Consider the following 26,732-nt stretch of genomic DNA (forward strand, 5'->3'; position numbering starts at 1 on the left):
GGGTCCCAGTCTCTTTCGTCCTTCACACCCGTCCCCGGGGTCCCGCTGCTCTGACGTCACGTCCGTGCTCCAGAATCCCATCAGATGACCCCCACGCTCCCCGTCCCCATCTCTGCCACAGCCCGCGCCCTCTGTCTCCCATTCTTCGGCATCAACGTGACCTCGGCCAACTCCGATCCCCGAAACGGACTCGCTTGCACGCAGACGTCGCGCCCCGCCCTCGGCCACCCCCGCTCCACAGCAGCCCACGCCCTCGGCCCATCGCTGCTCATAGCACGCTTGCGCTTGCCTCCAGGCGTTCGCTCGCAACTCATCTCCCTTCGGGCCCAACGTCATGTCCCCGTGGTCCATGCCCCACCCAGCTTGATCCTCTCGCGGCTTCTGGTCGAATGCATCCTTCCGCTGCGACAGGTCCTGCCATCATATTCATGTCAACAGCCTCCAGCGCGTTTCTTCACAGCTGTGACTGACTTAATTAGACGCCGGCGCTTCTCGATCGCCCATGCTCCTGATGTCATGATGCTCCACCCGCGTCTCACCGCGCTTGCTTTGCTTTGCTTGCCCCGGTCGTGGCCTGCCAAACGGGACCCACCGTGCCCAGGCGAATCTCCAACGCGCCGTCGCATCTCGCTTGAAGCCTTTCTCGACCCCGCCTGGGTGCGGGGACGCAGGCCGGGGAACATGTCATCGCGGGTCGATGCACCTCGGCTTCCGAATTTTGCCTGCATCCGGCCATCTGAATTCGGTGACGTTTTGCGTCTCCAAACTTGACGGCGGCGGCCCCCAGCTCCCGCCCGCACGTCTTCCTCAAACGGTCCAACAAGTCCCAAATCCATCCGAAACTTTTGGGCTCCGCGTTCCACATATCCGAGTACACCCATCCTCGCACCAGCTAGGTCCTCGGCTTGCCCCGTCGTCGCCCGCGCTCGCCCGGCGAAAAACCCCTGTCGTATGGGCGCCTGTGGACAGCCTTCATAATGCTGATATATGCGCGTGTAGGGATGTTCGTTCCATAGGAGTGTTTCATCCCCGAGTGCTCTCCTGCGGGCCCGGGTGGGACCTTCGACACTTCCATTCGGCCACCGGACGCTTTTGCGATTTCCGAGGAGTTACGCGAGGGTCTGTCGGGGCGGGCGTCGCCGAGGTGTTTGATAAATTGCGCTCGGCACGCCCGTCCATTTTGATGGAGGCGTCCACCGTCGCTGCTTTCGGCGCGCGCATCGCGTGCGTAACGTATCCTTCTGTCCCGTTCATTTTTGCTCGCGCTCATCAGCGGACGGATCAACAGACCCCCTACGTCGTCCCACGTCGTCCCACGTCGCCCCACGACATGAACGTAAGTTTCTCTCCGCAATGCCCGCCCGCGCTCCACTGAAGTCCACAGCATCTCGATGGCCGCACCCCGCCGTCCGGTCGCGCCACCATGACACGGCCTCACGCCTCTCATTCATTCATTCATTCACGTCGTTCCACGTTTTTCCCCCGCCAGCCCCGCCGCCGAGAAATCGCTCCGTTTATTAGAGCTGTTGGCTGGCCCGTAAGCGACCCGTCTTCCACTCCGGACGGGCTCCACACACTTACGGGCCTAATCCGTTTACGGCGTGGACCTATCTGACGGTGTAGGTACGCGAGCGGCAGCGTCGTCTGCGCACACCAAACGGCCGCGGTGGCTCCGAGGTCCGACGGCGCGCGACAGGCGACGCCGCAGTCGCTCCGTGCGTCCCTGCCGGCCGAATGGCGTTCAGCGCGCCGATCCCGCCTCTCGAGGATCGCGCGTGACCTTGCAAAGTGCGCGCTCACCCGCGGCGCCTTCGAAAGGGCTCCCAGACACGCGTTGCGTGTGGAAGCGTGTGGTCCTGGTGTCTTTGAGAGAGTTTGGTTCGGAACCGCGTGTCGTTTTTTTTTTTGCCTGGTGATACTTGTGTCTCTTCCCGGTGCTTGCGGTCAGTTGTGGAGAAGTTGCATGGCATCGCAGCTGGTGTGGGGCAGCCTGCGTTCTGTGCTTCTTGGGGGTGAAGCCGTCGCGCGGCGCAGTCCCGTCGGTGCCGGCTTTTGATCTTCCACGATGTTCACGTCTTTTGTCTTCCGTGCTCCGGCGTCCAGTTTTCGAGAGCTGCCCCGTCGTGGATCCCGCGCATGTCCCTCGTCGAAGCCCCGTCACGTGTTTTTCGTTCCAATGCTTTCCTACTGCACACCCGCGGACGGTCGACCTCCCAATCTGTTATCTCCCCATATCGATCTCTGCGCTGTGGGCGGATCGCGGCCTGGGGCAGATCTCGCTGCTGCCGCTGCCGCTCACTGGCACTGCTGTACTTGGCAAGGGTGTCGCGATTCGTGGTCTTCTGCCCGCGCGCGACGATGGCATATGCCGGTATCCTCGCCATCTTATCTCTGGGGTTTCTCTGGGTCAATATGGTCATCGAGCCGGGCTCTACACCGACCCCACCGGATTTCGTCCTGCCATGATTCCGCTCCGTCTGCGCGTCCGTCTTTTGCACGGCCCCTATGTATCGTTGCTCCATATGCGCAGCGGGAATGTATATAGGAATCCCTCTGACACCTCGCCCCACCGGCGATTCCTGCCGTCCATACTGTATCCTCCGGATCCCAAGACACACCCAACGTGCTCTTCTGTCCGTCGAGTGCTTCGGCTTCGGCTTCGCCGCTCGCGATGCCGCACCGAGGCTCCGAGAGCTCCGAGCCGGTGCTCTGCTATACAAATTCTGTTGCAGGGCGTGGGTTTCGCAGAGACGGCGACTGTTGCGCGTACGTTGGGTTGAGAAGGCTGCACTTGTCGGTGGGGCGAGTGGCCGATCGCCCGGCTGATCAGTCGGGTTTTGGGGCGCTGTCGCTGGCGGATTTCGCGCGAGCGTTTTGTTATAGGCCGTACATGCATGCATGCATGCCCTTGCGGCCGCTGAGGGCATTACGCCGAGTCGACAGAGACCATTTTTCCCAGCTCCGGATCTGGTGTCGGTTCTTGAGCTAGGATTGGAGCCGGCGCGCTTGGGCTTGCAATAGACTTGATCTTGGACGCGGGACGGCTGCCTGCGCTCGTCACGCTCAATCCAAAACTCTGGACGTCTGTCAAGAGCCCCGTGTATCGCCGTGTATCGCCGTCGCCGCCAACTCCTCGAGATATACTTCCGCCCACTCTGCGCGGACCTAATTCGACTGCCGCCTGCCCAACACAGCTGCTGTCTATTACCCCACATTGCAGGCGAGCGACTATCGATCGCGCTATCGCGCCCCGGCAGACATCCATCCTTAGTTCGGGATTAGCTGCCCTGGCGATGTGCATATAGATCGGGCAGCTGGACACATGCGCGTCCGTTCCGACCTCTTATCTGGTATCGCGCTGGCGGCGGTCCTCGCCTGGTGATCACGATTCGCCCGAAGGGGGCGCCGGAGTCCCACATCGCAGCGCCCACGGGGGATGCCCTCGGGCTCAGGCCAGGGATCCCAGGGATTTCTGCATCTGGCGTGGCAGCGTGTGTCGCGTTCGGCCTCTAATGGAGTGTAAGTGGTAAATTCGCGCTTGGTCCCTTAGTGCGTCACCACGCGCTGGCTGTCCTGCTCTGCCCTATCTTCGGCCTTGGGCAGCCTTGGGCTTGATCCTTACAGGGATCGCCCTAGCGTCGCCCTGCGTATCTAGCAGAAGCTCCTTCCTACCGTGCCTAATGCTGCACCAATTACACTGATGGCCGTGGTGATAGATGATAGGTCAAGATCCTATGGTGCGTCGGCCTGCGTCGGTGCACTGCGGCGTCGCGTGCCCACGATCGCTCGGACGCAGATCTCGCGGCCGCGCGCGTGCAGGCGCGCGCTGATAGCGTCTAGCACGCTAGTAATAGCGAAGTGCCCTGCTTCGTCGCGCCTCGGCGTCTTCGAGCGTCGATTCCGATCCTTCGAACGTCGGATCGAGCGCGCTGCTAACTTAGCGGGCGCGCTACAGAAAGCCGTGGGGCGCGCGCTGGCGCGTTGGCGTCACGGGTGTTTTTTGAGATGTACGTATCGGCGCACGTATCGACGCACGTATCGACGGCGCGCGGCCGGGCTCGGGCTTTGCAGCAACGTGCGTCGCGCTCGTGACCCTGCGGGGCCTCGCATGACACGCTCGGTGCTGCTGCATCAGAACCACGATGGGCCTTTGTTTTCGGGAAGGCCATTCTGAGGGTGATCCTCGTGCCCGATATCGATCGGCACACAGACGTCAGGTTCAGAAGTATCGAGGTCGCGGCGTAACTTGGTGGTAGTGCTCCTGCGGGACCCATATCGGGCTAGATACGATAGGATACGATGAAAATGCACGATGTTGATGTTGAATTGAAATGAACCTATGATATTGCGACATTGCGTACAGATTGCGTACGTCAACGCAGCGAGGACAAGTTAGCAGCACGCTATAATGTTCTCCCACAGTCGACCCATGATGAAGAGGGAGACGGCGGGCTGCTATCAGGCTGTCGTCCATCGAACGCGACGCAGATAATCTTGAGATAAATGCACAATAAAAACATGGTGTGTACACCCCTCCCCGTGGTAAAAATAAGAAAAATCTAGCACGACAACTACACAGAGTTCACGGGCACCGAGACTGGATCGCGCGCGGGGCAGCCCGAGCGCGACCCGGTTCGAACCGAGCGCATGTCCACGAGATATATACGAACATATACGATTCGTAGGAGACGCGGCTCACGACCAGCACATGGCGGCGCCCGGCTCGACGCCGCCGATCCCGTACTTGAGGAGCCCGAGCGCGGCGCGGTGCTGGCTGATGGCGAGCACGATGAACGCGTGCCAGATCGCGTGCGAGCCGCCGCCGAGCCACGCCGCGCGGGGGGCCCAGCGCGCGGGGAGCGCGCACTCGGGGAAGTTGGTCGCGTAGAAGACGAGCCCGGCGATGTAGGAGAGGACCGAGGGCGTGACAGGTCCTGTGTCGGGTACGGAAACACACACAGTTATGACGGGCATGTAGAGAGAAGAGTGAGTATGAGAGACTTACGGACGAAGGCGAATACTTGTCGCGCGGAGTGGATGACAGAGAGGTGTGTGAGGGGGGCTAGAGCAGTGAACGCGAGGGAAAGGAAGAACACAATTCGCCATTTCTGCGCGAGGTTCGGTATTCAATATTCATTCATTGCGATCGAGTGTGAGGGTGTGAAGCGACTTGCCTTGTGCTTTGGTTTGTTGAACCAGTCCATGAAGGGGAGTACGCTGCCGGCAAGCCCCGTGATGAAGCAAAGGCTCAGGAACAACGTGCGCGGGTTGGTATGGCACTGGAAACCGTAGTAAACGACGGACCCAACGCTGGCGCTGATCAACCTATGAAGGCACAATACGAATTCATCGTCAGCTAAGAGTGTCCTGACAACATGTGCACCTGCCGGTAACATACCATCCTATGCCAACGTAGTCAATCTTGGCGCACAATTCCATACCTCTGTGGTGTGCACATCCCGCCATGGTGTGCCAGAGAACGCTACTAAGAAGACACAGGAGTGCGAATGCGGTGAAAGCAAGCAAGGGAGCATCGGAGGATATAGACGAGGCGCGCAGTGAGGGTATAAGGTTAACAGTCCATAATACAAATGGGATCAGATGCGTGTGGATGTTGACTGGGGTCGCAACACATCAATCGATCAGTAGGCGCCGCGAGACTGGATAAGGAAGTGTGCCTACGAGTTTCATTGTGCAGAGCAAAGATGGACATGATAATGAGTGGCCATTTGTTGATGGGAATAAAGCTACGGCGCCGACGTCACAATCACTCTGAGGAAAGGTAGGTTGTTTGTGGAGCTCACCGATAGCCGTGTGTAACGAACGGGTTGTTGCGCCACTGCTCAGGCAGATCAGCGTAATTAATAAGTCGTGCACCATGCACAGACCGCTTGACGGCCATCGTCACATCTCGGGCAGCTCTTCCGAGCTTATCTTCTGCCTTCTCTACAGAGGGGCGGATATCCGACCGAACCTTGTCGATAAACTCGGAGAGCTTGCCGTTGGGGGCAAAAGAATGAAGAGCGATGCTGGATGAAAGCTGAATAGACGCAAGGTGAACGTGCAAAGATTGCAAGTGACTGGATAGCGTAGGAATATAGTGCATTGGCTGGTGTAGGTCTATATCATGAAAACGGGAACGGACGTCGTCTAACGAGAAACGGACATCGTAGAGGTCGAGTTGGGGGAGGCGGGATCGGACGTCAGGAATGTCTGGGAGACGCGACGTGACGTGCTTGAAGCTAGGGACGTCGGGAAATTCTGGGAGATGGGACGAGACGTAGTTCTCGACGGACGCAGAGGCTGAATCGATGTTGATATCTGGGAGGTGAGAACATACGTCAATGCGTATTTTGTTCAGCATCTCGAGGCCGTCGCGCGCCCATGCTCGGGCATCCTCTACGGTGAGTTCTCCCTTGGATTTCAGGCTCTCGGCAAACCCGAGGTCGCACAAGGGCGAGTCGATCTGAGACAGCCGAGTCTCGAGGTCAGCAAGATAAGAGAGAACAAGGACACGAATGGACGCGAAGGTGGGTGCTGGGGATGTGAAGGATAGGTCGAGCGCTTCGATGGAGTGGGGAAGGGGCTTGCACGTTGTGCGAGGGACATAACGGGGACCGTGCACGGTGGTCAGGCGGCGTCTACCCCGGGTAGACAGGGCGGTAGTGAGCGTCGTTGTCGTTGTCGTCGTCGCCATTGTAGAAGAAGGAAAGAAAGAAACGGGCACCGACAGCGCCTGCTGGGGTGCGTTATTACCAGAGAGTGCCGACACTGCAGACTGTCAGTGGGGTTCACGGTTTCACCTGAGCGCGCCTCTCGCCGGTCTCTCGGCACGAGCTCCCGTTCGGTCATTGCCGACCACCCCAACTCACGAATCTAACTCGAACGCAAAGGCACATCAAACCCGTTCCAGTTCCAAAGCGTGTGCGATGGGCATTCAAATTCTTCTGGCTGGCCTTGGGAACATGTCCCATCCCCTCACTCGGCACAGGTGAGCTCGCAGTCGATTTTGAGTATCTCGTGGTCTCAACATGCTGCTGGCAGCGCAGGACAGCTCCTCATTGAATCCATCGCTGCACGATTGGGCGTATCTATGTCTTCAAGCAGGAATTCTGGCGGGCTCTTCGGCCAAACAGACGTCACAATCGGCGAAAAGTCGGTCTCTCTGGCCCTGTTCACGCCTGGTTCGTACAGACACGCTCGTCATCCCTATTTAAATCCGTCGCTGACCTCAGTGCTCGTCAGAGGCCGCGATGAACATTTCTGGTCCGTCCGTGGCCGCCGTGCTTCGCCGGACCGCTCGCTCGCCTTCTTCTCTCGTTGTTATACACGATTCTCTCGATCACGTCCCCGGCACGCTCTCCCCAAAATTCGGCGGATCTGCGAATGGCCACAATGGCGTGCGTAGTGTCATATCCGCATTGGGAACAAATGACTTCCATCGTCTGCGACTCGGGATCGGTCGTTCGTCGACGTCGGTGTCGGAGTACGTTCTGGGCAGACTCAGCTCCTACGAACGGCAACAATGGGGTGCGAACGGCGAAGGGGTGGACCGTGCCTGGCAGGCAATTGAGAAAATCGTCGCCCAGAGTAGTGCTGCTCGATAAGCCGTCCGGCGCGCACTATCTCAACGTGAACCGTTCTTTGTTGTCTGTCGTCTTCTGCGCCTGGGGCTCACCGTGTCCCCGTCGTTCTCTCAGAGTCGTGACCCGCGTCACGCGCGAAGAACCGCAGGCCTTGCCTTTCTAGAGCGTCATGTCAAATGCGACGCACATTTCCCTGTCTATATCAGTCTCGCGTCGCCCCCCCGTGCCTGCACTCCGCTGACCATCGCGGCAGTGTTTGCTGTCGCCCTTCGCGCGTGCTCAACCGTCTCTACACGACGCATCTAGGCATACGCGATCACGGGGCACATGAATGCCGTATCTGCACTTTTGTGAGTCTGTAGAACCATTGCAATGCTATTGTCCGCACCAGCTGCCTGTGCTTCTGCCGCTGCCTATCGACGTATGGCATGCGTCTACGTCAACCCAGAAGCCTGTCGAGTAACCGTTAAATACGGGGCGACGTGAATTGGGGATGTGCATTGAGCATGGCGCACCCGTCTGTGTCCACCTGGCTTTTTGCTGCTGCTCTTTTCGCCTTCATCGGAGTCCGTGTCCATGCCCAGCCTTCCCCCGATGTGCAGAAGAGAATTTCCGCTGCTATTGCGACTGCAGGAACCGGATCCGGGATTGATTATACTGCGTTTGTGAACCCTTTTATTGGAACAGGTATGTCTGTACCATCGGAAACCTCGGATTGGATGTGATGAGCAATGTTCGTCATGCATCAGATAATTTTGGCGATGTCTGGTAAAGTCTCCGTTGTGTTATCTGCGCGATGGTGTTGCCTCATTGTTCCACCCAGCCCTGGGGCCTCGGTCCCATTCGGAATGGTACATGATCTATGACTTGTTGACCTGGATGAGTTCAAGAGGTTTTCTTTTTCGCGTGGCTGTAGGTCAAGATCACCACTGATATGACTGGATATGCGCCTGCTGGTGCGTTTTTGCTTCATGCATTTCATGACCAATGAAATCTATCATTCGTTCTAGGCTATGTAACCGACAACACTCAGTTCGTCAGAGGCATGAGTCCCTTGCATGACAGTGGAACAGGTTCATCTTTAGGTCGGTCAACTCTTCTTTTGTGTGCACTGCATATCAATCGACGTCATCGCCATCTTGCTGATTAGGCACGTATGGAAACTTTGAGATCATGCCCCTGCTCTGTCCTGGCGGTTTCGACACCTGCACAACCCGACTCGCCGCGCGTGAGCGTCTGCGCAAGAATAACACTGACGGTACGCGTCTCGCGGCGTATGTTTTTGCGGGCCAGCGCATGCTCATCTACCGTTGTCCATGACTCCCCGAATCCGACCACGAACGTAATATGGAGCAGATGCGTCGCCCGGCTACTTTGCGTTGACACTGGACAACGAGATCAAGATGGAGGCGACGACGACGCGGCGGGCCGGCCTAGAGCGCTTCACGTTCCCGAAAGGCTCGACGCCATATTTCGTACTCGACCTCGCGAACGATCTACCCGCGTCGTTTGCTGGCGGGTCGTTGGACATCGATCCGGCCTTGGGAAGGATTACGATTGGTGGACACTGGGGCTCGAGGTCTGCGTCCTCGATCTCCTGCGCTGATGTGTTGTGAACATTTATTTGTAGCTTCGGCCCGGGCGCGTTCCACTACCAGGCCTTCGCTTGCTACGATCTTCTGGACGGTGGTAGTCAGAAACTAGACCAGTATGGAGTGTGGACCGGAGATCCGTTCGTACCGTCCCTGTCCATGTGCAGGGAACCCACACTCATCAACGCTCCTCAGATACGGCCTCGATGCAAAGGGCCTCGGCCTCACGCACCTCAACCTCTCTGTCGACCTCATCGGCGGGACGCCCTACGAGTCTGGTGCGCTCTTCTCGTTCGCTGGAAAGCCTTCCGAAGTCACGCTCCGCGTCGGCGTGTCATTCCTCTCTACGGCCCAGGCGTGCGCGAATGCGGAGACCGAGATCGGCGGCGCGAGCTTCGAGCAGGTTGAAGCGCAGAGCAAGGCACTGTGGAACGAGAAGCTGAGCAAGGTAGAGATAGACGTTCCGAACACACCGCCGAATGTGACGGAGATGTTGTATTCGTCGCTGTATCGCGCAGCGCTTACCCCAGTGGGTTCTCGTCTTCGCTTTTTTCCATGCAACCGTTTTACGAAGAGTACTCAGAACAATGCTACCGGCGAGGCTCAAGGCGTTTTCGAGAACACAACATCGTTCTACTTCGATTCGTTGTACTGCAGGTGATACCTCTTCGTCGTTTCGTGAATGCATTCAAAGCTAATACTGTTTCTCTGACCATCAGTTGGGATACCGTAAGCGGCACGATGCCTCCGAATTTTACAGATTAGCCATGATCGGGTGATTTTAGTTCCGGACATTCTATCCGCTCATGAGCTTGCACTCTCCCGTGGACTTTGCCCAAATAGTCGACAGCTACATCGACGGCTACCGCAAGAACGGCTGGATGCCCGAGTGTCGCGCGAACAATCTCCCAGGCTGGACGCAAGGAGGTGTTCTTCTCCCCTATGATCTTCTTATACCGCTTCCTGCTCACGAGAGGCCTTCATCCTTCTTTTGCCTGCAGGCTCAAGCGGAGATGTCATCGTGGGACATTTCGCGGTTAACTACCACAACGAGGCTGCTGCCCTCGGAATCGACCTCAATGAGCTCTACGCCGCGCAAGTCGCGGACGGCGAGGTCAACCCTCCAGAATGGAACATTCAAGGTCGGCAAGTGAACGTGTACAAGTACGCTTCTGTGGTACTTTTTCGAGATCAGGTGATTTAGGGAGGCTGATAGATGCTCCCAGGCAATACGGATACGTGCCATTTGAGGCCCTCGACACTATGAGTACCGGGCGGCAAACACGAGAAGGGAGTAGAACACTTGAAGTTATTCTGATCATCGCGTGGTGTATTAGCGTGTCGTGCTGACATCAACGCCGCAGTACGCATTTGAAGATTTCGCCATTCGCCAAGTAGCTCAACTACTTGATAAACCGAACGATGAAGCCAAATATGCCAACCGTTCTCTTGTATTATTGATCTCTCCGCTCATTGAGACATCCTCCAATATAGTGACTTTTCATAGTTCTATAGGAATATCTGGGATCCAAGCGTGAAGAGCGATGGGTTCTCAGGCGTGTAGATCAAGACTCTCGGGATTGCATGATTCGCTGACTAGTTTGCTGAACAGGCTTCATGCAAAAGCGACTCATGAACGGATCTTTCGCGTATAACAACCCGATCGACTGCTCGCCGAATGATCAAAATGACACACGGTCGTGTTCGTTGCAAGCGAACAACCTGAATGGATTTTACGAATCGTCTTCATGGGAGTATAGCTGGTACGAATGTCACATTCGTGTCTCTGGATACGTATAATTCGCTGACTATTGGTGGTTGCCAGGTTTGTTCCACACGATACAGCGCATCTTATTGAGCTCATGGGTGGAAACGTGAGTTATGCGAGACTCCAGTACTCATGCAAAATGATGATGCACGGTGCTCCGACAGAAAACGTTCGTGACGCGGTTGGACCATTTCTTCGATGTGAGTTCTCATGTTTCTCTTGCTTGATTTCAATTCATCGTCAACCAGGCCGGATATTACCTGGCGGGAAATGAGCCGTCCTTCCAAGTGCGTCGACCAACATACTTCGAATGGGACCTATAAGAACCTGAGAATCGCCCAGACCCCGATCGGTTACCATTATGCTAACCAGCCCACTAAATCCGTGGACCGCGTGCGCGATGTCGTGTTCTCCAACTTCGATATCAGTATGTTGGTGTACATATGCTCTACTTCGACTTTGCTTGCTAAACTCGTTGAACAGCTCCTGCTGGCCTTCCCGGCAATGATGACCAAGCAGCTATGGCCACCCTCCTCTCATTTCACCTTCTAGGTCTCTACCCTGGTGAGCTTGGCAGATTCTCCGAGGTTGTTCTTTCAATCACAGTGATTTCCACAGTGCCATCGACCACTGAATTGCTTGTGCTGTCCCCATTCACCCCGAGATACACCATCCACAACGATTACCTCAATGTCAGCACGACAGTCATTGCCAAGAATTTTGACCCCAAGTCCGTCAACGGCACCATCCCTAAAGGCACGGCGGCGTACGTCAAGAGCGTCACCATAAACAATCAGACGTCCGCCTCCCATTGCCACTTCGACATCTACGATACGTTCAGAGTCGGAGGCGAGATTATCATCGAGCTAACTGCGGACAAAAATTCTGTGAATAATTGTGGCGCTTCCGTGCCGCAGTCGCTGTCTACGGGTGGGTTCGCGCAGGCAAGGTGAACTGGATAAATGATGGCAGTAATCGATTGATAGCAGTAAAGAAAGCAAGTCAGCGGGCAGTAACAAAATATATAGTTAATCGTACATCTGTTATCCGTCCACGAGGCCACCGGTGCAGCTGGCAAGATACACACAAATGCAAAGCTACAAAGGAGCGCTCGTCGTATAACATAAGAGATCGATCGTGAACCCAAGCAAGTCATAAATCACATATATTACCGTTGAAATGTCATGATGAAGGAAATCGGATGATGAGCACACCAGGATTCTGCGGATCGACTGTCGTTGGGATCCTGTGCCTAAGATTTTTGTCAGTAGAGAGATCAGTTGTAGAGGAGACATATACGCACTCATCCATCATGACCCGCATGATGGCAAGCTTGAGAACGGGGATTTTGCCCGCAGAATGATTGCCTCGGCCGGTTATAACACGAAGTGTCGTGCCCCCGGCAACCAACGTATCTCGAATAGCTATCTCGACTCGTCTGACGGCTTCAGGAACTTTGAGACGATGAAGGTCTAGGGTGTTGGGTTCCGGTGCTGCGTTGTGTGCTGTCATCGTGGGTCAGCGAGATATTCTAGGACCACGCAGCGGAGGACGCATACCATGGAAATATCGATGCTCTGCTCGTTTATGCAGATTTGTAACCCTCTCATGAGCCTCCTCGTACTCAACCTTCAACCGCAGCGCATCCGCATATCGCCTCTCGCGCAACGCCTTTTTCCTCTCCATTCCAAACTGGTCCCGTCTCACCTCCTCGGCGCTTGCCTCGTCGCGCATCATATCTGCGCGGCGGATGATCGAGCTGCGAGAGCCGGTAGAGATGACACTACTTCGAATCGTCTCGTTGTCGTCCGACCGGTTGTCCGCGACCTCTTTGCCTTTGTCTTTATTTTCGGACAAGACGGGGACGTCCTCGTAAGATGGGGGATTACGTTCATCGGTGACATACTCTCCTCCAGGATTTATCTCAGGTAGGTTATCCATAATGATTCTGAACGCAGGTTGGGATGGTTCGGGGAACGAAGGGGTCGTAGGGGGTATCTCGGGTATAGGCATAGAAGTCATTGCGTCGTGCATGAAAGGTTCGGGCTCAGGCATGGACATACCAGGGGGTGGTATAGGAAGGGGAAGTTCAGCTGAATGCGACGTGGGCGTCCTCTCACCGGCGTCCTCGATCACGTCCTCGATCGTTGGAAGCTCGGTAATGGGGGGTATGTTTTCGATCCCGAGAGACGATGCTGACTTAGGCGCCCAGCGCGAGCGCATAGTGCTGGGTGGAACGGACGATGCGGCGACAGGTCTTCGCGACACGCTGACATCCGTGGCGGATGTCTCTGACCCATAGCCTGGGAATGCGCCAGGCACGGGTCTGCGACTGACCCGCACACGAGGGCTGACGATGGGAGTAGATGCTCCAGCACCGGAAGATGTTGTAGTAGATGAGAAGGAAACCGTGGAGCGAGCGGTCGTGGAACGTGGTATCTCGTAAAATCGGACACGGGATATGGTGTTGGAAGTCAAAGGCCAAGGTAGCTTCAACGAGCCGAAAGACAGACGCCTGAAGAAGCGTCTCGTTCGTCTGTACACCCTCCTGAGCCCTTTGTCGTACCAAAACGCAGGAGTGATGTCGGAGATGAGCATGCCCAGGCCTGCCCATAGCAGAACGATGGTTAAGCGCGTGAGGTTTTCGGTGAAGAGGAAGTCGACAAAAAGGCGAAATACAAAGGCGATGTAGGGGTCGAATGATTTGGGCCATTTGTCGAGGAAGTGGTAAAGGACTGCGCCCTCCCAGAGCCCGATCAACGACCCACCAAGTCTGAGATCATGTTGGCTTGCAGCGTCGACGACAACGCGCAGAGCGAGTCCTAAGCCGATTGCGAAGATGCTGTCCATACCAAAGAGAAACATGTGAGCATTGCCGGGGTACAGCGGTCGCGAGGCAGTAGCGTGTTGTGTTATGGCGCTGCAGTGGATGAAGACGCGCGCACAAAAAGCCTCCGCTGAATTGATAACCTCGTGGCCAAACAATGCTCTATTTGGCTTCGGCGCCAGATGAAGATAAGTCAAGGCAAGAATGCCATCAATTATTCGTGCATTGGCGTCGTCATACATAGCGTACAAGTAAGAAGGGTCGGAAGGACACAGAACATACTCAAAAGCAAGGCGCAGCATACGCCGTAATGTAAGTAAGAAATCCGATTTCCCAAAGCAGGGGATAATCAAGCGAAGTCGACGATCTCAATTCTGCCATCCCGGCGCCCAATGGCAAGCCGCCCTACCGTATCCTCCAGCGCAGAAGACAAAATTCGGTACCTCATGCCCAATATTTCACCCATCCCAACTCTCGACGCATAGACCTCCTTCTTCGTGACCACCATCTCTTGCCTCCAGCACCCTGCTCCAAGATCCAACGGGGTCGTGCTGGAAGGCTCAAAGCGACTCTTCACCTGGAACCCTACAAAACACAGCGCATGAAACGTATTCCTGCCCCGTGTCACATTTCTATTCTCAAGCCAATACCCCTTCCCGTTGTGCCCAGCGGTTAATTTCTTGCACGACTGCACGACTGGAATGATCTCCGATGGGCCAGAAGAGAGACTGCATGGCAATGACTTGGGAAAGTGAACGTCCTCGTATCCTGACGGGGGCGCAGGCGCATCGACGGGGACCGGGAAGAGGTCATACTTGTAGACTGAATCAACTTCTTGGTGATACATGCGCACAAGGACTGTAGTAGGATCGAATTGCCAAAGATCCCGCTCATCGCCGGTGAGAGGTTTTGTGACGATGGTTGCATCACAAATTGGGGCCGGAAGCAGAATGGTCCCACCTCCATAATCTGGTTTCGTTGAGACAGTTCCATCGAGGCTCGGTAATGGCAGCAGTTGAATGTGGTTTTGGCGGACGATGAGGAGGTGATTGCGAATCCTCCTGATGGCTATAGGGTATAAAGCCTTAGAAACGCTCAGTATGAAAAGGCGTGCAGGAAACAATAAAGTCATAGACACACCCTAGTATTGTTTTGAATGGAATTATTCAAGGTGAAGTTTTGACCCTTCCGTTTCCAGTTCCACATTGAGACAGGATGGCCCATGATGATCCAATCACCAGTGAAATGGCTCATTGATGATGAGCTGCCGTTCGGGATGTTCTCACACCTGAGAACTGTGAAAGCTCCGTGGAACCTGTCTAAACCCCACAACTCGATGATAATCGTACTACAGGCGCATGAGTTTTAGCACATCGAAGTTCTTCGTTGGGGAAGGTACTCACAGATCAGCCGTAGCAGGTCTATACATGACAGCCAAGACAGCCTCATTTGCGCTGTCAGTATTGGTCATGATTTTCATCAAGGTATGATTTGGAGGAATGCTACGTTCTGCTAAAAGAAAAGCATTGGAACCGGATAAAGGCACCTCCCAGCAGACGACTCGTCCCGCTGCTTCAGACACAATTAGTTCTCCGTTAAATCCTGGGAGGAACATGATATTATAAACGGGGTCATCGTTGCCGTAATCGAGTTCATCTCGTTCTACTCCGGCCGTCGGTCTTTCTACATTGACTTCGATGCGGCGTGTGGTTTGTGGGTCAGTTGAGCACCAGTTCTGATGAAATCGCAAAGCATGGACCGCTCTCGCTTCGAGCTGCTTGGACGACAACGACCTCATGTCTGAAGGGGGGGCAGGGACTGGGAGCCTTTGATCTATAATGTGACGTTTGAGAGCATCCGCCCATATCCAGCGCAGGCGTGATATTGCTGAGAAGCGCTTGGAAGTCTGTGCGGTCTCATGAGCATTTCCTCTGAAACGCCCTTCAGCACTGGGCCACCCTACGTACCAAGCGAAGGGCAAGAATGTCATCGATGTCGACATGTATGAAGACGAGTATCAACACATCATCTGGGAGAGAGGCAAAATGAAGGTTATTGGATCGCTTGATGACAGTGCCGCTGGTGTGCTTCAGCTTCAAGAGTTTGCGAGGACGAAGAACTCTGCCAGCGCCCGCAGCCGCAGAGCGTATAGACGTCGCTTGGGTCATGGATGGTGGTGGTATGGGTGTAAGAAGGGACAATAAGAGCAGAAACGCGCAAAGGTCTGTTCTGAGACTTGAACAAGGCCGTATGGACCTGTTTAGACTACCTGATAGGCGAGGGCGAGTATAAGGGCCTTTACGAACTGGGAAGAATGCTCTGGGATTGATCGGCACGATGAGGGCACGTGCCTCAAGAGCGCTCATCCCGTGGTCGCGGCGCGTCGCCGACACATTGGCGCTGACTGCTGACGCTTGGTATCGCAGCTTGCAGGTCTGCCGACTACTTCTGCGCCCGTTCGAGAGCATTGAATATTGAAAAGATTCAGCGTTCTAGTTCTAGAACATTGCGAGTAAATCTGGTTGTCTTAACACAGAACAAACTTTGTGACATTGTCACAAGTGTCAGCGTCGGGTCCGATAGTCAGTGTATAAAAGTGTAGGGGGGGCTCTCAAAAGCAGAGCCATTCAACAAAGAGCGACTTACCTACCACGCAGCCAACCTACCTTTGAGCCCGCCAAGCTGACCCGCTCCACGCCAAATGCGCTCCTCCATCATTCTACCCGCCCTCTTTGCCTTGAGCTATAGCATGCTGGCGCTCGCCCTCCCTGTATCACACGTTAACACGCTCACAGACCCCTACGCCCACACGGTTACGAAACCCTCCACTGAGACAGACAGTGTCGACCAGCCAATCAACTTCGTCTCCCGCCAGCTCAGCTCGATGAACAGCCCGCCCACCCTCTTTGGCCGTCAGATGATCAGGCCGGACTGGAGGAATGCGGTTGCCCCAGCAGCTGTAGGCGAGCGGGAGTGAGCTAGGTCGACGTTGATGTCACGGTCTTCACACATGGTCTATGATTTTTGTCGCCTACATATCCCTACATCTTGTGTTATTATTGGTACAAAAAATTCCTTGGGCGCCCGAAGTACCCCTCGAATTGACGGGTGACGCCATATGCCCCGGATCTATAATAATGTAATGTAAACCCGACAAAACAGACATACCATTTGCAGAGAGAGATCGGACATTCGGACGTCTCGGTGATCTGTAAAGGTCAATGTGCAAGCTAATCCGTCAACGCAGACGTATAAAAGGCGTGAGCACCGCTGAACCTCGTACCGAACTGAGTTTCTCAACCCAGACACATCCTAAACCTCTCACCGCGCCTTGCCCACCATGCGCTCCATCGCTACCCCCACGCTCTTCACGCTCCTCATCCTCAACCTCCTCACCCCCATTCTCGCCCTTCCCGCACTCGGTCTCCTTCCAATCGATCTCGACGATTGCCACAAGGCCGACAAACGCAGCCTCTCCATGTCTTCGACCGCTTGTCAAACCGAGCCCGTCATGATGTCTCACGGACAACGCGTGAGGCCCAGCGGCGAACACTCGGAGTCTCGACGCGGTGGCGCACTTCCCCTCGTCGGCGGCGTGCTCCCACATATTCCCATCGGACCCAACGTTGAATCTCCCCCGCCGACTTTTATGGGGCTCGGGAGCCGACGGTTAAAGAAGGGGCCGAGGAGTTTCGTCGAAGAGACGGAGTAGCCAACTCGTTGGGTCGCGAAAAGTTTGCAGCATCAGCGGGGCGGTCTCACTGCGGTTTTGATAGCGAATCGGAGTGTATCGAAGTGTATTCGATGGTTTCGTCCTGACGTAGAGTAGAAGATTTGAATGACAGTGAGTACCAAGGTTCCAGCTTGAGACCGGGAAGAGAAAGTCACGCCGAGTTGCTGCTACGACATGGGATAGCGGTCAACTCTCTCGATGCTCGTATCTGTTGACATTGTTCTTGGAGTGGCTTTGAGGAAGCAGCCTGTGGCGCTTGCTTGTTAGGCGCTGGAGAATCTCTTTGTTGCACAGATCGGGTGATCAGTCAGTAAACCAGAGATATCTTGCCACACACGTATTACAATACAAGTTCCGATGAGAAAGAAGATTATCAGTCGTGCATAAAGAAGCCTAAAGAGACTAATTCAACAACGTATCACCGCTCCTGGACATTGTTCAAAAGGCGTAGGATGTTGAGGACTAGAGCAAGTACGTCAAGAGACAATAATTTAAAACATTGTGTGAATACTCACAGAGATTGATGAAACTAGTAAGCGAGTGACATGTTCAGTAAGCACCTCTCATTAGACATGTGGACAGGCTTACTCGAGGTACAGACTGATAGCGCCCATGATGTACTCGTCAGGGGAAAGTCGGCTGTTGATGATGTATGTGTCGTAGACGACATATCCACTGAAAAGGAGCGTTCCGCCAATGGCAAAGACGAGATCCATGGTGCGGCTGAAAGGCAGGAACACTCCTACGAGCCCAGTCATCACTGAAAGCGGTTGGTTAGCATAGCGATGCGTAACAGGTGGTCAGTGCATACGCAGAGCGATAAGACCACCGAACAACCATGGTCCAAGTCCTGAGAAGTCATACTGAGGCAGGCGCACATCAGATCCAGATCGAGGAACAGCAGGGACGAAGCTCACCTTGGACTGCAGAGTGAACAGCGTTAGGCCTAAAAAGACGCCAGTCGTGATCAACAGGGCCTGCATCACGATTACATTGTCATAGAACGCCGTGACAACGCCAAGCGTGAACGCTTCCAGAACAGTAAAGAGAGATAGGAGGCCGATGTTGAGAGGATGGTTGTGACGCTTCCAGTAAAGCAAACCTAAGACGACGAGGGTACCGAAGAGAGGGACATAGAACGACCAGGCACTAGTAAAATTTGAGATCTATCTTCCAAAAGAAAGGGGAGCAGCGTACTGTGTCTGGACCCAAAACACGGTAGACTGGGATTGAGAAATCACACCGCCTACAATGGTGGTAGCAAGCTAAAGTGAACGCATGAGCTGCAGTCCATCCAGGAAGTGGATCCGAGACTTACGATCTGTGAAACTGAAAACCACGATTGAACGATTGAGACACGATGGAATTAAAAAGGCGGAGAGGGTGCTCACAAAGGATCGTGTACACCTTTCTCACGAATGCATTCCTGATCTCGGGGGAACTCTCTGAAACAGTCACACCATACTATGTCCCGTAGATATGAGCCCTGAATCTACGAGCAACCACTAATCCAATACACGCACTTTGAAATCATCAGGGAGTTCTCCAGGACTGGGCTGGTTGTAGATCCCTCCAGAGCTTGAACCGGCTTCGAATCTTGGGCTACCCAACAACGGCTCCCTGAGGCTATCGCCAGCGGTAGGACTTTTCGGTGAAGGTACAGTGGCGCCGTAAGAAGGTGGAGGAACAGGATATTGACTCATGTGTGAATTGGTGGTGGTGATAGAGAAGAGATGGCGATGCGGAGTCGCGAAGCCTCTGCTAAGCTCGAAGAGCACAGCATTACATCTGTTGCTTACGATGGCTCGACAGTCGTTTGCCGTGAGTAATATCGGCACGTGAAGGTCTGTGAAGGAGAGAGGTCGTTGGTTCCATGCGTGCTCGGTTCGGCGGTGACTAGTGACTTGAGCTGGAGACGCTTCCTGATTATCCGGCAACCTTCAATTCCAGTCTGTCCACCGATATCACCACAGTATTCACATTGCCCGTCCGTCATATCAAAGCAGAAATTGCCGTGGCATCTGCTGGCCCACCCTCGCGTTGAACGTCGAATATTCAGAGCTGCTATGTCTCTTGATTGCCGTGGTGTCAAAGTCCAAATGATCTGTGAAGAAGAAAGTTTGCTCTTCTATGACATGCAGGAGCAGTCCAACAAGACGACCGCTTACATTGCCAGTATAGCAGGCCAGGTGCTTATCGCTATAAAACACCTGTTACGTTTCACAGACTTATGCACTTCTTCTACTCAGACCTTCCAATTTACTATCTTGAGTAAGATGAATGCAAGTGTTACATGCCATATAGATGGGCGTCGCATGCAGCATCATCTTGTTCGTGCGAACACTATCACCGCTCTGGAAGGGCCTACTATGGGCGATCTTCTACAGCGGTATCGATTTTCCACCTTATCTACTATTGGTATGTGCAATGTTAAGCGTACTTCTTGTTCCATTCACCACTTACCTCTCGTGTAGATTCAGACTCCGTTGACGCAAATACTCAGCCTGATCTTCATAAGCTGGGCACGATAGAGTTAAAGATTCTGCGATTGTCCAAAATTGGTGAACCCTATTATGATTCAGACCATGTAAATGCTCGAACCAAGAATATTGGTGCGGTCTCTGAGAGAAGCAAAAAGAATGGCTGGCATGTTGTTTCGTAAGTGTTCGCCGATGATCATATGTGATTCGTACGTTGAGAACTTGTATGAAGGCTAGATCAGGAGGTGAAGACAAAAAGCCGAAACGATATTGTCATGCTACCTACATTGACAAGGTGGAGAATCCGTATGCTGAATTTGTCATCAAATATCAACCATCCAGTAAGTTCCCGCCTCTGCCTTGAAAATGAGTTTTTTGAAATCTCATTCGGAGTCAAGTTCTACTTCGTGCGAAAGGCATTATCAAAGAGCTAATAATTCAGGATTCTAATTCGAGCAACTCAGCATCAGGGTCCACTATGTCAGAAGACCATAGCAACAATGTTTCCGAGCGTCGAAATGCACCACAGGCAGACGCCGACGCGCCGAACCCGAAGCGCAGAAAACTCCCTCAACCCGAGGGGTCATCTCGAGATGCGACAGCAGAACTCAGGGTATGTCTATCATTGGCATTGAGACCATCAACTAGATTAAGTAGATTTCATAGACTACGTCTAGAAATGTCACAGGCACAGTTGGGGTTAAGAGAAAGCCAAATGAAGATTCTCGGGAACAGGGTGAACGGATCCAGTCTCTAGAGGTAGGCCTGATCACATCATAGTCATACTCAATCTCACAAGCATATAGAACGCCTTGAAAGTGTCACAGGATGCGCTCAAATCCATTCAATCTGAACTAGATCGTTTGAAGTCGTTGAAGTCGACGGCTCCACAGAATGCATGCAAAAACGAGGGAGCATCCCCAATCAGTCTCGGTTCCGATGATGGCGACATCATCGATCTGACTTTGGAAGACTGACGCACCATTTCTAAGTTCCTTTGGGATTTCAAGTTATCTATTCACGTTTTATGTTGATTCTCTAGATACGTTCGTTAGAGCAACCTGACCAAGACTTCGGATCCATCATTCAAGGCTTGTCCAGGGCTTGCGGCTCAGAGAATTCCGACGCGGCAGTCATTCATCTTTCCGGCATAACATTCTCTACATTCGCTCGTACTAATGTTTGCGTGCATATTAGTTCTCCGTATGCTAATCACTGTTATAAATGCAGTACTCTTCCCATCTCCTTTCGTCTGCTCTTTACCCTACGGGACGCTGGTCGCCTTCCTCTCGCTTTCGAATTGCTATCGTAGTTGCTATTGCGTGCGTGTCAAGACCAGACTCCGCATTTGGACACGTTCATGTAACCGGGTTTCTCGTTCTCAACAGAATGCAGTATTTATTATCCATTTTCCTTGCCGTGCTCTCTGTCCTGCAGGCTCGGGCCAACAGCAGCGACGGACCCTCATTAGCACGAAGATGCACTGACAGGTGAGTCGTTCCGCCCTATGATTGTTGAAATGTGTCGAGACGGTCTCTGATTCCGTCTAAATGTAGTTATGGAAACATTCGACATCTAGTCTCCTCACACAGCTATTGTGCTTCCCCTAAATTTCTTTGTCAGTCCTTGGGCTCTGATGAAGGAACATGTACATTACTTTCGTTGCGTTCTCTACACTGAAAGTCATAAAGATGTGTTGTAGCCGTCATTGACACAGCCATTTTACATCGGACAGCAGGCTTGTAATTGCTTCGATGCAGATGGAGGCGTCTCGCAAATTATCGCAAAACGTGCAATTAGATGCCGTGAACTAGTGTAACCTCCTTACAAATGTAACCTATCCATAGCCGACATGCTGCACATAGAAAGATAAAACCGTATCGACTGCTCGCGTCACCTCATTAACGAACCGTCAGAATCACAGACCCATTGCAACCCCCCCAACACCGGCAGCGACAGCCTCCTGATATATATCCCGCGCCTGCACCGTGACGGGATCGACGACATTACGGAGCGCAGAGAGCATTGCACTGGCAGTCATTTGCAGGCTCCATAGACCGACCGCTTTGATGCGGTGGTTGAAATTGGCTTGGGTGACATGGTATGCCAAAGCATCGTAGACCTAAACATACACGATGAGTTCTGGAGGAAAAACATAGATCAGAGGGAGTGAGTGTACTTTGATAGAGATGTCGTCCATCAGGCCAGCTAGTAATCAAAGGTCAGCGAAATAGAATCACTGCGATGGCACAAGCACGTACTCTCCCACATCTAAGAAACGAAAGGCTCAATCTCGTCTTTGTGACATCGGTAAGAATCAGCTCACCGTCCAGGAACCATCAAAATGGTCCAATCCTTTGACCACTCGACAACGAATCGGAACCAACGTACGATTGGCACTATCTCACAGCAATCAGCGCACTTTCCTACCCGCCAGCCGTGGACGCAGTGCGACTCACTTCATAAATGCCACGATCGGCCGCACAAGCGCACTTCCGCCATAACTGAGGTCGTTTGTCCAAATCGGCACCGCAGCCTTCAGGTCCCTGAACCGCAAATCGATGTCTATGATAACATGCTGTCCTAGCGTTCCGCCGTCCCCGTCCTTCCCAGCGTCAGTAGGCGCCGTTAGGGGCGGCTTCGCCAACGTGCGCTGGCCAGGAATGCGTTCGGCAACCACCGCCGCCGCCGTGTTCGTGAGAGCGTCGATGAGGACGTTCAGGGTATCATCATCAGCAGAATCTCGAGGAAATTTGATGTCGAGGACGGCATCGAGTTTGCCCGACGTAATCCATGATATGGGGCCCTCTTGTGTTGTCATAGATTGGATGTGGTCAATATTTACGCCGTCAATGCGGAAGCGCGACTGCTTGTGTGTTGAAAGGTAACATAAGCATGAAACAAGGCGAGCAAAAGATACAGTTCACTTGCCATTGTTGACCAGCCGCCATCTTTCGCGTCTTGCTCGTTTGTTCTCCCAATACTCTGCGGCCGATGTAAACTGAACAGACAATTGTCGAACTGTCCAACTACCCCCTTGGCCTTCATGAAATCATAGAACAACCATTGTTTCCTCAAGGTGCCAATATCCGCACTAAATATAGAGCAGGTGTACGGCCGAAAATTGCCAGGCTGGTACACCGTGAATAGGACATCTTCTAGGATGAGTGATTCAAGTTCAAAGTCACCCTGTTGTGCGACGTGTCGAAAAGACGCTGGGTCGAGATTTGGAGACCACCCCACCGAGCGTCGGTCTACAGAGAGGAGTCTGAGTCAAGGCAGGCACGATCCACAAAGGGTGAAACGTACCAAGAACGCCCCGCACACCCTTGACCACAGCATCCTTGATCATCCCCTTGCCGTCTAACCACCGCCATAGACTGAGTGTTACGTCGATACTATCGACATTCATGTCAAACATTGACCAATTCACGTCGTCGTCCGCGTGTGAATGATCCGCCTTCGCACCCTCCTCTTCTTCGTCTCCAAGCCTATGGTTTGCAGGGTGGTTGCTCACGTCATAACCCAAAGCTGCACTGTGTGCAGAATGGCCGACGTGGGACGAAGAAGTAGACACGGTAGGTCGACGAGAGACGTAAACATTTTTGAAAGAGATGCGGGAATCTTTCCATTTTGGCACAATTGCGGACTCAAAGATGATCGTGACACCCGTTTCAGAAGTTATATAGTCGCTGATGGCGCGTGCAACATAGACTATAAGATTCAAGGTTTGTGATGTTCCTGGAAAGAGAGTCGACAAGTACAACAAGCGTACCTTGTAAACGCAAGCTATTCGCTATAGCGAAGATGACAGAAAAGAATGTCGTTCTGATGCGTGAATATGATTCATTCTGAATTTTGATATCGTCATAGTTCTGAAATGCTCACGTTCCAACCAAAATCCACAACCCCTGACCAACTAGAAACCAAGTAATGAAAGCAGATATATCATCCGCATTGAATTTTCGGAAAGCGCGAATGAAAAACCATCGAAAGCGAACGCGCATTCGTTGCGAGAATCCGTTTGCAGCACTAAGAAAATCATCACGGGTCGGCCTGCTAGGAACATGCGGAAGAGATTGAGCGAGCCGGCGGAAGAAACGAGGGTAATTGTCGTAATTGGGTGGCGGTCCAAGATCGACCATGCTTTGAGGCTTGTCTGCAGGCTCTATAGGTGTGGATGCCGATGCTGACGGCGTTTCCGGCACGCGGGATTTAGGTTGGCTATTTTGGTGGGGACGACAAGGAGTAGCATTGAAGTTCCGTGAGAATATAGAGAGATTGATAGGACGAGGAAAACGCGAGAAAAGATGGTACGAGCTAGTATCAAAGCGCTGCAGCTTTCTTTTGGATTCTTGAGCGGAATATGGTATCGCAGCGACGTGTGGTCGCGTGAAAAATGAGCGTATGGCGGCATAGCGGTCAAAGCTGGCCATATTCGCAGTAAGTCCTGAGTGCCTGAGGCTCAGCATTCTCGAGGCATTGAGAGATTTTGCTGGAAGCCTCGACGAGGATATCATCAGTGACATGAAAGACGCCGAGGGACAAAGAGACCGTCAAGCCCGTTGAGAGCGATGTTCAAGACATGCACACGACCCGTGGGCAAATCAAGCTCAAAGAATTGCCTGCGCGCGGGTGACGTTATTTGCTTGTGCGTATTTGCTACGCCTTGTAATGGCACTTTCAGGACCCTTTGGCTTCAACATCTTCTGTTCCACAATGCTTGCGGCACGTCGTCGCTGTTTGGAATCCATGCCACCTCTGTCCGGTGCCATCTGGTGGATGTCAAGGTCGATGCCATGATGCAAGCTCGAGATTTTTGCGTATTTCTTTCGCTCTCCAGATGGCATGGAATCATCGACCACACACTCATCCCTTCACGGACCACTCAATCTCACCAACCGTTCCTGTGATGCCTCTCGAGGGCTGTCTTACTGGCACTGCCGTTGCCAATGCCTCTCTTCTTTTTCTTGAGCGCTTTGGAACAGGGACCGACAGTACCGTGTATCGCGCCATCGACAGTTTCAGCTGCTCCCCTCAGATATGTGCTGTCAGGTGCTCGCCCAAGTCTGAGCCTTACGCTTTGCAAAGTGCTCGAAGACGTGGCGCCTTTCTCCATAGGGAAGCATCAATGGCACACCCTCACATCATCCGTTTCCGTCGCTTGGTACAGGAGGATTCGCGCATCTTTTTGCTCATGGATTTCTGTCCCTCCGGTAATCTGCATGACGCCATTCAAAGACGGGTCTTTGAAGGGGACAACGGCAAGGTGAAGGTGGCTTTCGCCCCGCTTCTTGATGCTCTCGAGGAATGCCATCGATTAGGCATCTATCATCAGAACATCAAGCTGAGCAATATTCTTTGCTCGGAGGATGGCTCGCATCTGTGGCTTTCGGGATTTACCTATGCTACAACGGACGAAACAAGTCCAAACTATAGGTATCTTTCTGGTCCTCATGTTAGTCCAGGTATGCTGTCCTCGTTTCTTGGAGCGAACTTGCCTTCTCAATGTCAGCATCGACAGAATCTCTTCAGCGTGTCCCATATTCTGTTGCAAGGGGATTCTCGACCGCAAAGAACGATATCTGGGCGCTAGGGATAATCCTACTGGGCATCCTGACTGGAAGCTACCCTTGGACACTTGCCGATTGCCAGGTCGAGTCCTTCAGAAAGTATCTCTGCGATCCCTCGGATTATCTACACAGGACATATCCTAACATCTCATGCGAGGCTCGCGATCTTCTTTGTCGCATCTTGACCATATATCCTGGGGATCGTATAGCTCTTCTAGCCCTTCACGCAAAGTTTTCGAACATCAAGACCTTCTTCAAAACTCCTCAATTTGATTTTACCCAAGCTTCGTCCTCGTTTGTGGAAGTCCTGCACATGCCGCGTGTGGTCTCCGACTTCGATAAATCAGGTCTTCCGTCAGGTCACGGAGAAGTTGATGGTGACTACTCTCACTACATCTACGTCTGGCCTGGGGTACACACGGACGGGCCACAACCGGAATCACAGCAGGAATCGACCCAATCCTCGAAACCGACAGGAATGCCGATCCTTATGAGATCTGGGACTCTCAGATCACTGCACAGGGGCTTCAAGCGATTAAGGACGAGTTTCAGCTCCTGAGTATATGTAATTGGGATAAGATGTACTAATACGTAGCTGCGCGATGATTCTGCTTGTTCATTATAGTTGTGTTAACGGACCATCCTTTGTACAATCAGCGTGGACTTGTATTTTTTTTTGCTCGTGATGCCGGCATCTCGTTGAGCATCTCTATCCTTCCGGTGCAGTCAAAAATTCTTACGTGAAATCAAAACGGAGTTACCTTAGCGCTGGCCGGGAGCTGCCAGGACCATTATCCTTGTGGCTCTTCTTCCGTTCGATCTCGATTCTACTCCTTTCTGCTCGCCCTCTTTCTCCACTCCTCCCCGGGCTGTTACCCTTGAGGGCCATCTACGGGATTGAGCAAGTCTGGGTATGTTCTGCCTAGATGATTCAAACGCATCTGTTACGATCGTGCAAGCTAGCAGCCGTTGTTAGACAGAAGACTAACAAGCTCGCCCTTCTCGCTCCTTAGTCAGTCTCAAATCATCGCTGGGATATGCACTCTTGGGAGGACTGAAGAAGAATCTTTCAGCGCTCAAACCCCAATCACGACACTCCAATGTGAGGGGTTAACATCGGGTTCGTACTACATAGGCCTCATGTATGAGGTCTGCGATTCTCATTTCTTTGCT

General features: G+C 53.2%; 15 protein-coding genes across 15 annotated transcripts; 7 read left to right on the forward strand and 8 right to left on the reverse strand.

Annotated features, from left to right (window-relative positions):
* Positions 1–84: 84 nt before the first annotated feature.
* On the forward strand, positions 85–1,779 carry HETIRDRAFT_101800 (uncharacterized protein; the record flags this gene model as incomplete). Its single annotated transcript, XM_009549103.1, has 4 exons — positions 85–411; positions 602–1,336; positions 1,385–1,537; positions 1,624–1,779. 4 exons carry the CDS (start codon positions 85–87, stop codon positions 1,777–1,779), a joined length of 1,371 nt encoding a protein of 456 aa, XP_009547398.1.
* A 290-nt stretch (positions 1,780–2,069) lies between these two features.
* HETIRDRAFT_101801 (uncharacterized protein) lies at positions 2,070–2,896 on the reverse strand (the record flags this gene model as incomplete). Its single annotated transcript, XM_009549104.1, has 3 exons — positions 2,070–2,503; positions 2,571–2,712; positions 2,771–2,896. The coding sequence occupies 3 exons, from the start codon at positions 2,894–2,896 to the stop codon at positions 2,070–2,072; spliced, it is 702 nt and encodes a 233-aa protein (XP_009547399.1).
* An 836-nt stretch (positions 2,897–3,732) lies between these two features.
* Positions 3,733–4,274, reverse strand: HETIRDRAFT_101802 (uncharacterized protein; the record flags this gene model as incomplete). The annotated part of the gene is made up of 2 exons (XM_009549105.1): positions 3,733–3,973; positions 4,036–4,274. The coding sequence occupies 2 exons, from the start codon at positions 4,272–4,274 to the stop codon at positions 3,733–3,735; spliced, it is 480 nt and encodes a 159-aa protein (XP_009547400.1).
* Positions 4,275–4,481: 207 nt separating this feature from the next.
* Positions 4,482–6,852, reverse strand: HETIRDRAFT_154894 (uncharacterized protein; the record flags this gene model as incomplete). Its single annotated transcript, XM_009549106.1, has 7 exons — positions 4,482–4,934; positions 5,006–5,108; positions 5,175–5,325; positions 5,399–5,618; positions 5,683–5,747; positions 5,805–6,586; positions 6,757–6,852. 7 exons carry the CDS (start codon positions 6,850–6,852, stop codon positions 4,696–4,698), a joined length of 1,656 nt encoding a protein of 551 aa, XP_009547401.1. The 3' UTR covers positions 4,482–4,695.
* Positions 6,853–6,929: 77 nt separating this feature from the next.
* Positions 6,930–7,607, forward strand: HETIRDRAFT_321063 (uncharacterized protein; the record flags this gene model as incomplete). Its single annotated transcript, XM_009549107.1, has 3 exons — positions 6,930–6,991; positions 7,045–7,184; positions 7,246–7,607. 3 exons carry the CDS (start codon positions 6,930–6,932, stop codon positions 7,605–7,607), a joined length of 564 nt encoding a protein of 187 aa, XP_009547402.1.
* A 485-nt stretch (positions 7,608–8,092) lies between these two features.
* Positions 8,093–11,899, forward strand: HETIRDRAFT_123148 (glycoside hydrolase family 92 protein; the record flags this gene model as incomplete). The annotated part of the gene is made up of 22 exons (XM_009549108.1): positions 8,093–8,273; positions 8,336–8,354; positions 8,410–8,437; positions 8,503–8,542; positions 8,597–8,671; positions 8,737–8,844; positions 8,943–9,165; positions 9,217–9,318; positions 9,374–9,707; positions 9,762–9,835; positions 9,990–10,105; positions 10,180–10,342; positions 10,405–10,486; positions 10,543–10,629; positions 10,686–10,734; positions 10,791–10,941; positions 11,004–11,052; positions 11,111–11,146; positions 11,195–11,233; positions 11,289–11,373; positions 11,430–11,510; positions 11,565–11,899. 22 exons carry the CDS (start codon positions 8,093–8,095, stop codon positions 11,897–11,899), a joined length of 2,457 nt encoding a protein of 818 aa, XP_009547403.1.
* A 229-nt stretch (positions 11,900–12,128) lies between these two features.
* Positions 12,129–12,431, reverse strand: HETIRDRAFT_247464 (uncharacterized protein; the record flags this gene model as incomplete). Its single annotated transcript, XM_009549109.2, has 2 exons — positions 12,129–12,198; positions 12,250–12,431. Coding segments are annotated over 2 exons (252 nt in total), but the record flags the coding sequence as incomplete, so codon positions are not given.
* Positions 12,432–13,544: 1,113 nt separating this feature from the next.
* HETIRDRAFT_248174 (uncharacterized protein) lies at positions 13,545–13,796 on the reverse strand (the record flags this gene model as incomplete). Its single annotated transcript, XM_009549110.1, has 1 exon — positions 13,545–13,796. A coding segment is annotated over one exon (252 nt), but the record flags the coding sequence as incomplete, so codon positions are not given.
* Positions 13,797–14,114: 318 nt separating this feature from the next.
* On the reverse strand, positions 14,115–15,485 carry HETIRDRAFT_440443 (uncharacterized protein). The gene is made up of 3 exons (XM_009549111.1): positions 15,177–15,485; positions 14,914–15,121; positions 14,115–14,857 (listed from the first exon to the last, which is right to left on the reverse strand). The coding sequence occupies exons 1-3, from the start codon at positions 15,386–15,388 to the stop codon at positions 14,123–14,125; spliced, it is 1,155 nt and encodes a 384-aa protein (XP_009547406.1). The 5' UTR covers positions 15,389–15,485; the 3' UTR covers positions 14,115–14,122.
* Positions 15,486–16,474: 989 nt separating this feature from the next.
* Positions 16,475–16,750, forward strand: HETIRDRAFT_452225 (uncharacterized protein; the record flags this gene model as incomplete). The annotated part of the gene is made up of 2 exons (XM_009549112.1): positions 16,475–16,585; positions 16,649–16,750. The coding sequence occupies 2 exons, from the start codon at positions 16,475–16,477 to the stop codon at positions 16,748–16,750; spliced, it is 213 nt and encodes a 70-aa protein (XP_009547407.1).
* Positions 16,751–17,113: 363 nt separating this feature from the next.
* HETIRDRAFT_452226 (uncharacterized protein) lies at positions 17,114–17,485 on the forward strand (the record flags this gene model as incomplete). The annotated part of the gene is made up of 1 exon (XM_009549113.1): positions 17,114–17,485. One exon carries the CDS (start codon positions 17,114–17,116, stop codon positions 17,483–17,485), a length of 372 nt encoding a protein of 123 aa, XP_009547408.1.
* A 325-nt stretch (positions 17,486–17,810) lies between these two features.
* On the reverse strand, positions 17,811–19,227 carry HETIRDRAFT_410024 (uncharacterized protein). The gene is made up of 9 exons (XM_009549114.1): positions 19,030–19,227; positions 18,898–18,970; positions 18,825–18,835; positions 18,704–18,771; positions 18,424–18,655; positions 18,318–18,369; positions 18,095–18,266; positions 18,022–18,035; positions 17,811–17,968 (listed from the first exon to the last, which is right to left on the reverse strand). Exons 1-9 carry the CDS (start codon positions 19,207–19,209, stop codon positions 17,925–17,927), a joined length of 846 nt encoding a protein of 281 aa, XP_009547409.1. The 5' UTR covers positions 19,210–19,227; the 3' UTR covers positions 17,811–17,924.
* A 345-nt stretch (positions 19,228–19,572) lies between these two features.
* Positions 19,573–20,963, forward strand: HETIRDRAFT_427661 (uncharacterized protein; the record flags this gene model as incomplete). Its single annotated transcript, XM_009549115.1, has 8 exons — positions 19,573–19,695; positions 19,756–19,777; positions 19,811–19,924; positions 19,981–20,164; positions 20,224–20,327; positions 20,385–20,599; positions 20,653–20,745; positions 20,793–20,963. The coding sequence occupies 8 exons, from the start codon at positions 19,573–19,575 to the stop codon at positions 20,961–20,963; spliced, it is 1,026 nt and encodes a 341-aa protein (XP_009547410.1).
* A 941-nt stretch (positions 20,964–21,904) lies between these two features.
* Positions 21,905–24,131, reverse strand: HETIRDRAFT_321196 (uncharacterized protein; the record flags this gene model as incomplete). Its single annotated transcript, XM_009549116.1, has 9 exons — positions 21,905–22,108; positions 22,166–22,194; positions 22,248–22,257; positions 22,313–22,385; positions 22,446–22,852; positions 22,876–23,240; positions 23,296–23,700; positions 23,762–23,814; positions 23,875–24,131. 9 exons carry the CDS (start codon positions 24,129–24,131, stop codon positions 21,905–21,907), a joined length of 1,803 nt encoding a protein of 600 aa, XP_009547411.1.
* A 791-nt stretch (positions 24,132–24,922) lies between these two features.
* On the forward strand, positions 24,923–25,662 carry HETIRDRAFT_26301 (uncharacterized protein; the record flags this gene model as incomplete). The annotated part of the gene is made up of 2 exons (XM_009548589.1): positions 24,923–25,454; positions 25,511–25,662. Coding segments are annotated over 2 exons (684 nt in total), but the record flags the coding sequence as incomplete, so codon positions are not given.
* Positions 25,663–26,732: the final 1,070 nt, after the last annotated feature.

The sequence above is a fragment of the Heterobasidion irregulare genome (assembly GCF_000320585.1).
Source record: "Heterobasidion irregulare TC 32-1 unplaced genomic scaffold scaffold_06, whole genome shotgun sequence".
NCBI classification, from domain to species: Eukaryota; Fungi; Basidiomycota; class Agaricomycetes; order Russulales; family Bondarzewiaceae; genus Heterobasidion; species Heterobasidion irregulare.

What these genes read in the sequence shown, in the direction of transcription:
- HETIRDRAFT_440443 (XM_009549111.1), bottom strand. Translation starts at nt 15,388, where the DNA reads ATGTTCCTCCCAGGATTTAACGGAGAACTAATTGTGTCTGAAGCAGCG. An exon ending in AGACCTGCTACGGCTGATCT is followed by an intron (nt 15,122 to 15,176) that starts GTGAGTACCTTC and finishes ATGCGCCTGTAG; the next exon opens with TACGATTATCATCGAGTTGT. An exon ending in CCATTCAAAACAATACTAGG is followed by an intron (nt 14,858 to 14,913) that starts GTGTGTCTATGA and finishes AGCGTTTCTAAG; the next exon opens with GCTTTATACCCTATAGCCAT.
- HETIRDRAFT_410024 (XM_009549114.1), bottom strand. Translation starts at nt 19,209, where the DNA reads ATGAGTCAATATCCTGTTCCTCCACCTTCTTACGGCGCCACTGTACCT. An exon ending in GTGTTTTGGGTCCAGACACA is followed by an intron (nt 18,656 to 18,703) that starts GTACGCTGCTCC and finishes AAATTTTACTAG; the next exon opens with TGCCTGGTCGTTCTATGTCC. An exon ending in TGTTCACTCTGCAGTCCAAG is followed by an intron (nt 18,370 to 18,423) that starts GTGAGCTTCGTC and finishes CGCCTGCCTCAG; the next exon opens with TATGACTTCTCAGGACTTGG.